At 45.9% G+C, this 10,039-nt stretch overlaps 3 protein-coding genes across 3 annotated transcripts; all 3 read right to left on the reverse strand.

Moving 5' to 3' along the window:
- Window positions 1-214: 214 nt before the first annotated feature.
- LOC124460942 lies at window positions 215-9,500 on the reverse strand. Its single transcript, XM_047012528.1, has 2 exons — window positions 9,246-9,500; window positions 215-1,188 (listed from the first exon to the last, which is right to left on the reverse strand). Exon 2 carries the CDS (start codon window positions 1,152-1,154, stop codon window positions 288-290), a length of 867 nt encoding a protein of 288 aa, XP_046868484.1. The 5' UTR covers window positions 1,155-1,188; window positions 9,246-9,500; the 3' UTR covers window positions 215-287.
- On the reverse strand, window positions 1,372-3,822 carry LOC124460950. The gene is made up of 2 exons (XM_047012536.1): window positions 3,529-3,822; window positions 1,372-3,327 (listed from the first exon to the last, which is right to left on the reverse strand). The coding sequence occupies exons 1-2, from the start codon at window positions 3,820-3,822 to the stop codon at window positions 1,372-1,374; spliced, it is 2,250 nt and encodes a 749-aa protein (XP_046868492.1).
- LOC124460951 lies at window positions 4,110-6,463 on the reverse strand. Its single transcript, XM_047012537.1, has 2 exons — window positions 6,180-6,463; window positions 4,110-5,022 (listed from the first exon to the last, which is right to left on the reverse strand). The coding sequence occupies exons 1-2, from the start codon at window positions 6,461-6,463 to the stop codon at window positions 4,110-4,112; spliced, it is 1,197 nt and encodes a 398-aa protein (XP_046868493.1).
- Window positions 9,501-10,039: the final 539 nt, after the last annotated feature.

Here is a 10,039-nt window from a genome sequence, read left to right on the forward strand (position 1 = left end):
GAATTTTTCCTTAAAATGTCTTCCTTCAAGAAATTGGGTACTGCAGCAATCTCACTTCAATGTTCTGTTTTATTCACTTGTAAGTTTGACACTAAACCTAGCTTAATTAAGAGCAGGGCACCAAGCCCCGCTTGGAGCGAAGTGTGGGGAGTTCTTTCGTGGGGAGAGCGATGGGCACCATCGGGAGAGCGGCGCGAGGTGAAAGCTTCCGCCTCCTTTAACCCTTGTGTTGCCCGGTTGGGCATAAACATGCTCCCCCCCTTGCAGGAGTGCAAGACCCAGGCAGTTTAATGGCACGCTCCGGACAGGGTCCAGCCAAAAACTGTGCGCATCGCAATCGGCCGCCCGCCAACCCCAGGTAGACTCCCTTCTAGCATGACCTCCGTGATCACATCCGCGCCCAGAACCAGAGACACTGACGACGGTCGGTAGAACGTCTCATCCGCCAGGACGATGCCCTCAAACCTTTTGGCGATCTGTGGGTCCACCGGAGCGCTTGGAGTGCGGCAGCACAAGCCATCGACCACCTTCAGGATCGCCTCCAATCGCCATCCTTCACTGATTGGGGACCGGATCACTGCTGCCACCGCTTTCTCTGCCCCTATATTGACGGCTGTCAACTTGAAGGCCGTGGCCAATGACGTCGCCATCGACGATACCGCAGAACAAGGGTCCACCAGGGCCTTTACGTCGAAGGTTTTTCCCTCCGTCTCAATACGCACCATCGCCGTGGGCATCAGATGCGGATTGCGGTGCTGCAGCAGTGTGGTCAAGGTCAGTTTCGGATCGGAGGCTGGCGTTGGCGCGACCCTTCGTCTGGAGGACTCGGGGGTGACTCGGCGTACGACGGAGCTTGGAGTGCGTCGACGTGGCTGTTCATGGAAGTGAAGCAGCGTGTGGTGATCCTCCTCACAGATTCGGCACTTATCACCGCTTAAGCAGCTTCCTCCGGAATGTTGGTGGGCCAGGCAATTGGCGCAGTACTTATTCGCCAGCACTGCCCTCATCCTCTTCTCCACGTTCAGCCGCAGGAAGCGACGGCATCGCTTCAGAGGATGGATTCCGCGACAGACTCGGCAACGGAAGGACTCAGTTCCTCGCGAACATCTGCGCTCCTCTTTCGATGCCTGTACTGAACGCGGTCTCGGAGCCATGGAAACGGGATCTAGGTTGACGAATATCAGGAAGCTGCCGGGACAAATAATGAAGAAAGCGGATTAATGTAGGACGATAGAACACATATTACTACTGGCAGCTCGGCCCTTCTTACTTGGGAGGAAGGACCAAGTGCTGGACGCTACTGTAGTTTTACGTAATGGGTTTGAATTCTTTCTTCTGGAGGAAGAAAGATCAACTTTGCGACGGGACGCTTCACAATACCGCGAGCGGTAAGCAGTCGACGACGCGGACATTGCCGTCACTGCCAGGGTGTGTCTGGTGGATTCGCCCGAGACGCCATTCATTAAATGGAAGATTGTCGTCTTTGAGTACCACCAGATCGCCCACTTCAAGATTTTTAGAAGGGAATCGCCACTTATTGCGCTTATGTAGCTCCTTCAGATACTCGTCTTTCCATCGGGTGCAGAAATGCTGACTCACGGCCTTCAGACGCTGCCACCGGTTAATGATAGACGGTACCTGATCCTTGATTTCAGGTTCCGTCACGGATAGCAATGGACCGCCAACTAGGAAATGGCCTGGGGTCAAAGCTAAAGAGTCGGTGGGGTCTTCAGACATAGGAGAAATCGGCCGCGAGTTCAAACACGCCTCTACCTTAGCCAGCAGCGTAGAGAACTCTTCAAAAGTATACCTTTGGTTGGAAGTGGCCTTGTAGAACAGAGTTTTAAAACTCTTAACTCCAGCCTCCCACAACCCTCCCATGTGTGGTGCCCCGGGAGGGATGAAATGCCAGGACAGATTCTGATGGCTGTAGTGGGATAATATTTTCTGCTGGGTAGAATTTAGGAAATCTTTTTCAAGCACTCTGGATGCACCTACGAAGTTTTTTCCGTTGTCGGACTGCACTTGCTGGGGACACCCTCGCCTCGATACAAAGCGAGCGAATGCTGCCAGAAATGCTTCGGTACTCAAATCCGAAGTTGCCTCAAGGTGAATGGCTTTGGTGGAAAAGCAAACAAAGACACACACATATCCCTTTGATATGCGGCAAACGCGGCCGGTGAAACTCTTGATGTCGAAAGGACCTGCGAAATCTATCCCGGTGGTCGTGAAAGGTCGTGCGAAAGTAGTTCGCTGTGCCGGAAGGGTGCCCATTAGCTGTGATTGCAGCCTTCTTTTATAAATCACACAGACTTTGCATGAATTGACCACCGATTTTACTAGATTCCGCAGTCTTGGAATCCAGTATCTCTGTCGGATGAGACGGACTACCAGTTGGCTGCCCCCATGGAGAGAGATCTGATGCGTGAAAAGCACCAACAGCCGGGACAACGGACTTACTACTGGCAACAGAATGGGGTTACGCTCATCGTAACTAAGGGCCGCTGCTTGTTGCACGCGCCCACATGCTCGGATCACACATGATGCGTCAATGAAAGGATTCAAATTGAGAATGGTGCTAGACGTGGGCAGAGATTTCTTCTGCTGTAGACACCGATGTTCCGTCGGAAAGTAATCACGCTGAGTGACTCGGATCAACGCCTGGAGTACTTGATTGATCTCGCTAGAGGTCACCTCCCCGGAGTAATCGTTTGGCAGTTTACGACACCTTCTGCCGAAACGGATCACATATGCTATCACTCGTAAGGCACGTGCCAGATTGGAAAAACGAGATAGTATCTCGTTGGCTGGCTTAGCGATCGCGACGTGGACCTTCACTACCCGCTTCTCCAAGGCAGTGTCTAGTGGGAGTGGTGTCGCTCGCTGCCAGGACTCTTGTGGTTCCCGTAGCCATGGTGGGCCGTGCCACCACAAATCCTTGTGTACCAATTCCTGCGCACTCAGGCCGCGGCTAGGGAGATCTGCTGGGTTGTCCTCTGAACGAACGTGATTCCATGGGGCGTCATTTGTTGCCGTCACAATCTTTGCTACCCGATTTGCGACAAACGTTGTCCATGTGCAGGGTGGCTTATTTAACCACGACAGTACGACGGTGGAATCTGACCAATAAAAAGCCTCCGCATTATCAACTGGAAGTTGCGGAAGAACTGCAGCTGCCAGTTCCGCTAAAAGTGTAGCTCCGCATAATTCAAGGCGGGGCAATGAAACCGTTTTAACCGGGGCGACTCTAGATTTCGCTGCAAGAAGGCAGCATGATATGCCTTGGTCATTGCTAACGCGCACGTAAATTGCGGCACCATAAGCCCGCTGTGACGCATCGCAAAAACAATGGAATTGGATGTCGGAATTTGGGTCATGAAGAACCCATCGTGGAATTCGGATCTGGTCAAGGAAGGAGTAGCTCTTTGTAAAATCCTGCCACCTGTGATGGAGTTCACTGGGCAATTGATCATCCCACCCTAGCTCTTGTAACCAGAGCTCTTGCATAAACACCTTGGCTTGAATCACAAAGGGAGCCAGCCAGCCAGCGGGATCGAATATCTTGGCGATCTGCCCGAGGACTTCTCGCTTAGTATAAGCTGACTTGACATCTTGGGGTGAGATGACAAAATAAAACTCATCCGTAGTCGCTTTCCATCGGATTCCCAGTGTTTTCGCTGTGCTGGCCTCTTCGATGTCGAGGAAATCAGCATTCAGTAAATGACTCTTTGGAATACAACTGAGCACGCTCTTCACATTCGATGTCCATTTGCGCAAGGGAAAGCCAGCTGAACCAAGAGCGTCTTGAAGTTCATTGACCATTGCGATTGCCGTTGTTTCATTATGAGCCCCTGCCAGGACATCATCGACATACATATAGGACTTGATAATATCGCTAGCGAAAGGAAATTTGGATTGTACATCACTTGCGAGTTGCTGAAGTACTCGGATGGCTAAGAACGGAGCACAGTTAATGCCAAACGTGACGGTATTCAGCTCGTAATCACCAAGTTGCCCCTCTTTATTTCGGAACAGGATCCTCTGAAATGGCGTATGGATTGGATCGACCATAATTTGGCGGTACATTTTTGTGATGTCGGCATTGAAAACTACTCGGAAAAAACGCCACTTGAGAATCTGAGTAGTGAATCGGACTGAAGTACCGGACCAGGGTAAAGTATGTCGTTGAGACTTACTCCGTTGGTGGACTTGCTAGAGGCGTTAAAAACTACCCGTACCTTTGTTGTGGTGCTGTCGGGCTTGAAAACCGCATGGTGTGGCAAATAAAAATTGTTATTAGTGCCGTCAAATGGAACCTGACGCATGTGGCCCAAGTCCAAATATTCTTGGATGACGGCGTCATACTCAGTTTTTGCCGGAATATTTTTAAGGAGTCGGCTTTCGTTTTTTAGGAACTGAGCCAATGCCCCTGGTCTGGAATGACCAAGGTTGATGTTGGTTGGATCTCGAAACGGAAGTGAGACCGTATATCTCCCCGAAACATCTCTTCTTGTGGTCTTCTGGAAATTGACCTCGCAAACAGAGTCAGAATCTTCTACCGGTTTGCCCGGTAGATCCTCCACCTCCCAAAACCTTGTGAGAAGAGTTTCAAGTCCCTCCTCTCTGCTAACTGCGACCCTCGTGGTGAACGCGGCACATGAACTGACGGGGACCCCTTGCAACGGGCCTGAAATGACCCAACCGAATCTTGTCTCTTGAGCCATTAAAGATCCGCACACTTCGGTCTGGATGCCGGAAAGAGTCACCGCTGGTATTACATCAATGCCAAGGAGTAGATCGATCTTTGCCTTTAATCTGAAGGAGGGGTCGGCTAGAGGAATATTGGGCATTCCTTCCAGTGTGGCTTGGGCTATCGTACATGACGGCAAATCATCAGCAACTTGGGACAAGACAAACGCTTCTATCTCGATCTGGACTGGAGGTCCATGCGATGACCGAATGCTTATGTGACAGACCTTCAAGGTTCTATTGACCTTTCCGTTAATGCCTGTCACTTCGGCCCTGACAGTTTGGAATGGTAACTTCATGAGTCGGAACATTCTTTCGGATATGAAATTGGCTTCAGAAGCCGGTCTAATAGCGCCCGTGAAGCATAAGTAGTGCCCTTGTGCCAAAAGTCCACGATCGCTGTACCTAGCAACTTATCTCGTGAGGACCTTGCCTCAGAGGTAAAGTAAGTCCGGACAATATTGTGCGAACTGGGCTGAGCTGGGACCGACGTTGGATTATTCTCCGGTCGGGCGTCCTTGTGCAAGAGCGTATTGTGACGCCCCTTGCACGTGAAGCAATTGTGCTGACTCGGACAATCTTTTACTTGATGTCCTCTTGCGAAACAGTTCAGACAAAGGGACTTTTTCTTTATGTATGCCACCCTCTCTGGCACCGTCATCTGAAGGAAGCGGGGACATCGACGCACCGGGTGATTCTCCTTCATACAGAGATCACAGGATTTTGGTTTGGTGGTCACCTTGGCTTCAAATGTATTAGCCTTTCGGGTGGCTGGAATCGGATTTCGTGGAGGTTTCGATGTGGGAACCGAAATAGCCATTGCAGTTGTATTTTCCACCGCTTCGAGCGTACGGAACCGCTCAGTGAGGAAATCGTCCATCATTTGCCACTCTGGAATGGCAGTCTTGTCTCCCAGAGATTGCTCCCATAATGAAAGGGTATTCTTTGGCAATTTGATGGAACAGAAAAATACGAACATGCCTCCCCAAGTGGTTACTGGCAGGCCACAGTGCTCAAAAGCGCGAATGGATGCCTGCAGAGCATTCTGATGATCCTGTAATGCTTTTCCGGACTCATGGGAAATTTGAGGCAGGTCAAGAAGTGCTCGGAATTGGCTGTTCACGATAAGTCGCTTATTTTCGAAACGCTGTTTAAGTGCATTCCATGCCGTTTCAAAACCATCATTTGTAAGCGGGAATTTTGCTACAATGAGGTTGGCTTCACCCCTCGTTTTCGCTAGGAGATGGTACAGCTTTTCAACAGGGGAAATTCGCGAATCGCTTATGTAGATGGCTGTAAACAAGTCACGGAATGTGGGCCATTTTAAATAATCTCCCGTAAAGACTTCTGTGTCAATGGGTGGCAATCGACAGCCTCGTTCTGCTGGTGCAGAGGTAGGCGCATGACGGTTCGGAGGAGTCGGAGCAGACCTTTCATGGATAAGCTCGTTTAATCGAGCCGTGCATCGCTCGTAAACTTGATAGCATTTGTCATATTTAGCTTGGATGGCTAAATCTTCAGAGTTATCGTCTTTACCATCTATGAGTGCCTCGCATTTCTCATATTCCTGCTCGACCTTCTCCCACAACGCTTGAACTCGATCACGACGGACTTGGAGCGTAAATACGCTGACCTCGGACAGTGACGTGACGTGGGTGTCGACTTCAAACTGACTTAGTTTATCGCAAATGGAACCAAACTTCTTCAAAGCCATGGTGGAAGCAGCTAAAACCCTTTTGGTCTCGGACCGAGTGACTCTTGGGGCGGTTACCAAAATCTGTGGAAGTGGTACCAATGATTTGACCTCTTTTTGGCTTGCTCGTCGTGGCTCTGACGTGGCTTGCTGAAAGGTCGTGCTCGATGGTGCGGACTTGAGAGTTAGTGGACTAGAGAGGGTCTGAAATGCTCGGGAAGGAGGAGTAGTAGGGCTGGTACTCCTCTGGCGCTGACCTGGAGCAGCAATTGAGGATTTGCTCGGGGCTGCAGTGTTCTCAGCTGCTTTCTCGTCTTTTGACGGGCTCGTGCTCATAACCCCAGAGAGTGGCGGTTATAAAGTGGTGAGCTGGCTTGGCACGGCTTGAAAATTAGCCAAAAAGACGAACTGGAACGTTTGGGAAAAACTGGAACACTACCAAACCACTTGAAGAACGGCTTTGAAACGCCTTGAAATAGATTGAAAAAAACCAGAAAACGAGCTGGTACGTTTGGAATGACTTGGAACACTGCCAAAAAACCCTAGGAACGGCTTGGAACACCTTGGAATTCAAATATAACTACAAAGATGCGACTTGGAGCGGGTGGAAACACTTTGGAATTGAAATCGAACCAAAGATAAGACTTGAAACGCTTGGAAACACTTTGTAATTGGAATCTAACTCCAAAGATACGACTTGGAACGTGTGGGAATACTTTGGAATTTCAATATAACTCCAAAGATGCGACTTGGAACGTGTGGGAATACTTTGGAATTGCAATAGAACCAAAGATACGACTTGAAACGCTTGGAAACACTTTGGAATTGGAATCTAACTCCAAAGATACGACTTGGAACACGTGGGAATACTTTGGAATTGAAGTATAACTCCAAAAATACGACTTGGAACACGTGGGAATATTTTGGACTTGAAATGTAACTCCAAAAATACGACTTGGAATACGTGGGAATACTTTGGAATTGAAATATAACTCCAAAAATACGACTTGGAACACGTGGGAATATTTTGGACTTGAAATGTAACTCCAAAAATACGACTTGGAATACGTGGGAATACTTTGGAATTGAAATATAACTCCAAAAATACGACTTGGAACACGTGGGAATATTTTGGAATTGAAATATAACTCCAAAAATACGACTTGGAACACGTGGGAATATTTTGGAATTGAAATATAACTCCAAAAATACGACTTGGAATACGTGGGAATACTTTGGAATTGAAATATAACTCCAAAAATACGACTTGGAACACGTGGGAATATTTTGGACTTGAAATGTAACTCCAAAAATACGACTTGGAATACGTGGGAATACTTTGGAATTGAAATATAACTCCAAAAATACGACTTGGAACACGTGGGAATATTTTGGAATTGAAATATAACTCCAAAAATACGACTTGGAACACGTGGGAATATTTTGGAATTGAAATATAACTCCAAAAAATACGACTTGGAACGCGTGGGAATAGAATAAACAAAAACGCGGAACACAAATTTTTACCAATTAAATATTATTCGATTTTTTCCTCAACGTGACCCTTCAACATATATACCCCACAAAGTGCCTGCCAACCTAGGGTATACAGCACAGCTACTTTTGGTCGTTTGCTTTGTGCCGGTCTTTGGCACATGAGCTTGCAGCTGTGCTGGTATACTGCAGTTAAGCGGTACTTATGTATGCTCGTATGTATGTATGTATATAGGCTGCAAGGGATAGCGGGATTTGTTCGCGGTGATGGAAAAATATATTTGTGTGCGAAAAAATTAGAAATTTTGTGGAATGTATGTATGTATGGATATGTATATGAGAATCAATATGTAAAATTTTATGTATGGAAAAAAATATGTATATGTATATGGATATGAATATATATATGTAAAATTTTATGTATGGAAAAATATGTATACATATATATGTATGTGTATGGATATGTAAAATGTTGGAGTATATATATATGTATTTAAAAATTTCTCTTTTTTTTTTTTTTTTTTAAATATGAAAATATGGAATGGCGATATGCAGAGGTGTGAATGGATCGGATTTCTTTATATAAATTAATGGTTTTTTTTTTTTTTTTTTTTAATATGATTTCTTTTGCTGTGTCTAACCGATATGCCCCCAACTTTATAGGGTGTCTGGTCACCAGAAATGTCTAAGTGTGGCTTTTATATGTGAGAGGGTGGTTCACTTTCGTTTTTTTTTTTTTTTAAATCTTTATTATTTGTATTGAAAATTTTCTTCTCTTCGTTGAAACCACCTTTCACTGCGCGCACACTTTTCCCAGGAGTGGACTGTATTTGCACAAAACCTTTATTTTGGATTTAATGTAGCACTGGATATGTTTGTAATTTTTGTCACATTCACACACTCTGCTTGCATATATATATCTTATATGTAGGAGATCACTTTTTTCGTAGGTTTGATTCACTGCATACATACATATGTGTTAATATTTTTTGAAATTGCGAAAAAATATATATTGGAAATAGGCAAATAAAATATGGCGCCTTATATACTTGGCCTATATATGCCAAAGTGCGAGAAAAAAACTTGAAGTGGGCGAACCAATATGGCGCCTTATGTACTGGACACATATATATGTATGAAAATTTGGGGACCAAAATTTTCTCTCCTTTGAGGAGGAAAAATTTGCGCGAAAGTAATTTTTACTTGGATTAGGAGAATCAATGGCAACAATTATATGTATGTGAGTATGGGTACGGATGCTGGAGGCATGTACATGTACTCATATACCTATAATTTGCAAAAAAATTACTTAGCTTGAAATATGGATGAAATTCCACCGATGCTAGTGGTTCGAGAGGATCTTAGTATCCGGCTCGAAGGACCAAATGTTTTCGTAGGGGGGTTGAATTTCCTAAGTAGGCAGCTAAATGAATTTTTCCTTAAAATGTCTTCCTTCAAGAAATTGGGTACTGCAGCAATCTCACTTCAATGTTCTGTTTTATTCACTTGTAAGTTTGACACTAAACCTAGCTTAATTAAGAGCAGGGCACCAAGCCCCGCTTGGAGCGAAGTGTGGGGAGTTCTTTCGTGGGGAGAGCGATGGGCACCATCGGGAGAGCGGCGCGAGGTGAAAGCTTCCGCCTCCTTTAACCCTTGTGTTGCCCGGTTGGGCATAAACATTACGGTCAGGACGGCCGAGTTGTAGCAGGAAAGACGGTCACACTTGCTCTCTTGCTACTCTTCGATCCCAGTATTTTAATTGACTCTCTGAGAGAGAGGTAAGTTTAGCGCGTTTGACGTGTGAGTCAGTCGTTGCTGAGCGTGGATTGGAGGCAGGACAGATATCGAAAGAACATTAATAATAACTATAATAAATAATAGCTATAAAAAATAATAACTATAATAAATAATAAGTACATTAAGAAATAAAATAAACTACTATTAATCTAAAGCAACTAAAACCCGAATTTCCTTAATACTCTGACATCGGTTAATTCATCTACCGCCCACAATATAATGAAAAACACCCAGATCTTTGGTACTTTATGTTTAGGCCCTGTGGTTGACCTTTTTCCGGAAATGCCCATATGTTGTTGTTTTTTT

The sequence above is a fragment of the Drosophila willistoni genome, unplaced genomic scaffold, assembly GCF_018902025.1.
Source record: "Drosophila willistoni isolate 14030-0811.24 unplaced genomic scaffold, UCI_dwil_1.1 Seg169, whole genome shotgun sequence".
Classification (NCBI taxonomy): domain Eukaryota; kingdom Metazoa; phylum Arthropoda; class Insecta; order Diptera; family Drosophilidae; genus Drosophila; species Drosophila willistoni.

What these genes read in the sequence shown, in the direction of transcription:
- LOC124460942 (XM_047012528.1), bottom strand. Translation starts at nt 1,154, where the DNA reads ATGGCTCCGAGACCGCGTTCAGTACAGGCATCGAAAGAGGAGCGCAGA.
- LOC124460950 (XM_047012536.1), bottom strand. Translation starts at nt 3,822, where the DNA reads ATGGTCAATGAACTTCAAGACGCTCTTGGTTCAGCTGGCTTTCCCTTG. An exon ending in CTGGCTGGCTGGCTCCCTTT is followed by an intron (nt 3,328 to 3,528) that starts GTGATTCAAGCC and finishes GATGCGTCACAG; the next exon opens with CGGGCTTATGGTGCCGCAAT.
- LOC124460951 (XM_047012537.1), bottom strand. Translation starts at nt 6,463, where the DNA reads ATGGCTTTGAAGAAGTTTGGTTCCATTTGCGATAAACTAAGTCAGTTT. An exon ending in AACGAGCTTATCCATGAAAG is followed by an intron (nt 5,023 to 6,179) that starts GTCTGCTCCGAC and finishes CCAAACTGTCAG; the next exon opens with GGCCGAAGTGACAGGCATTA.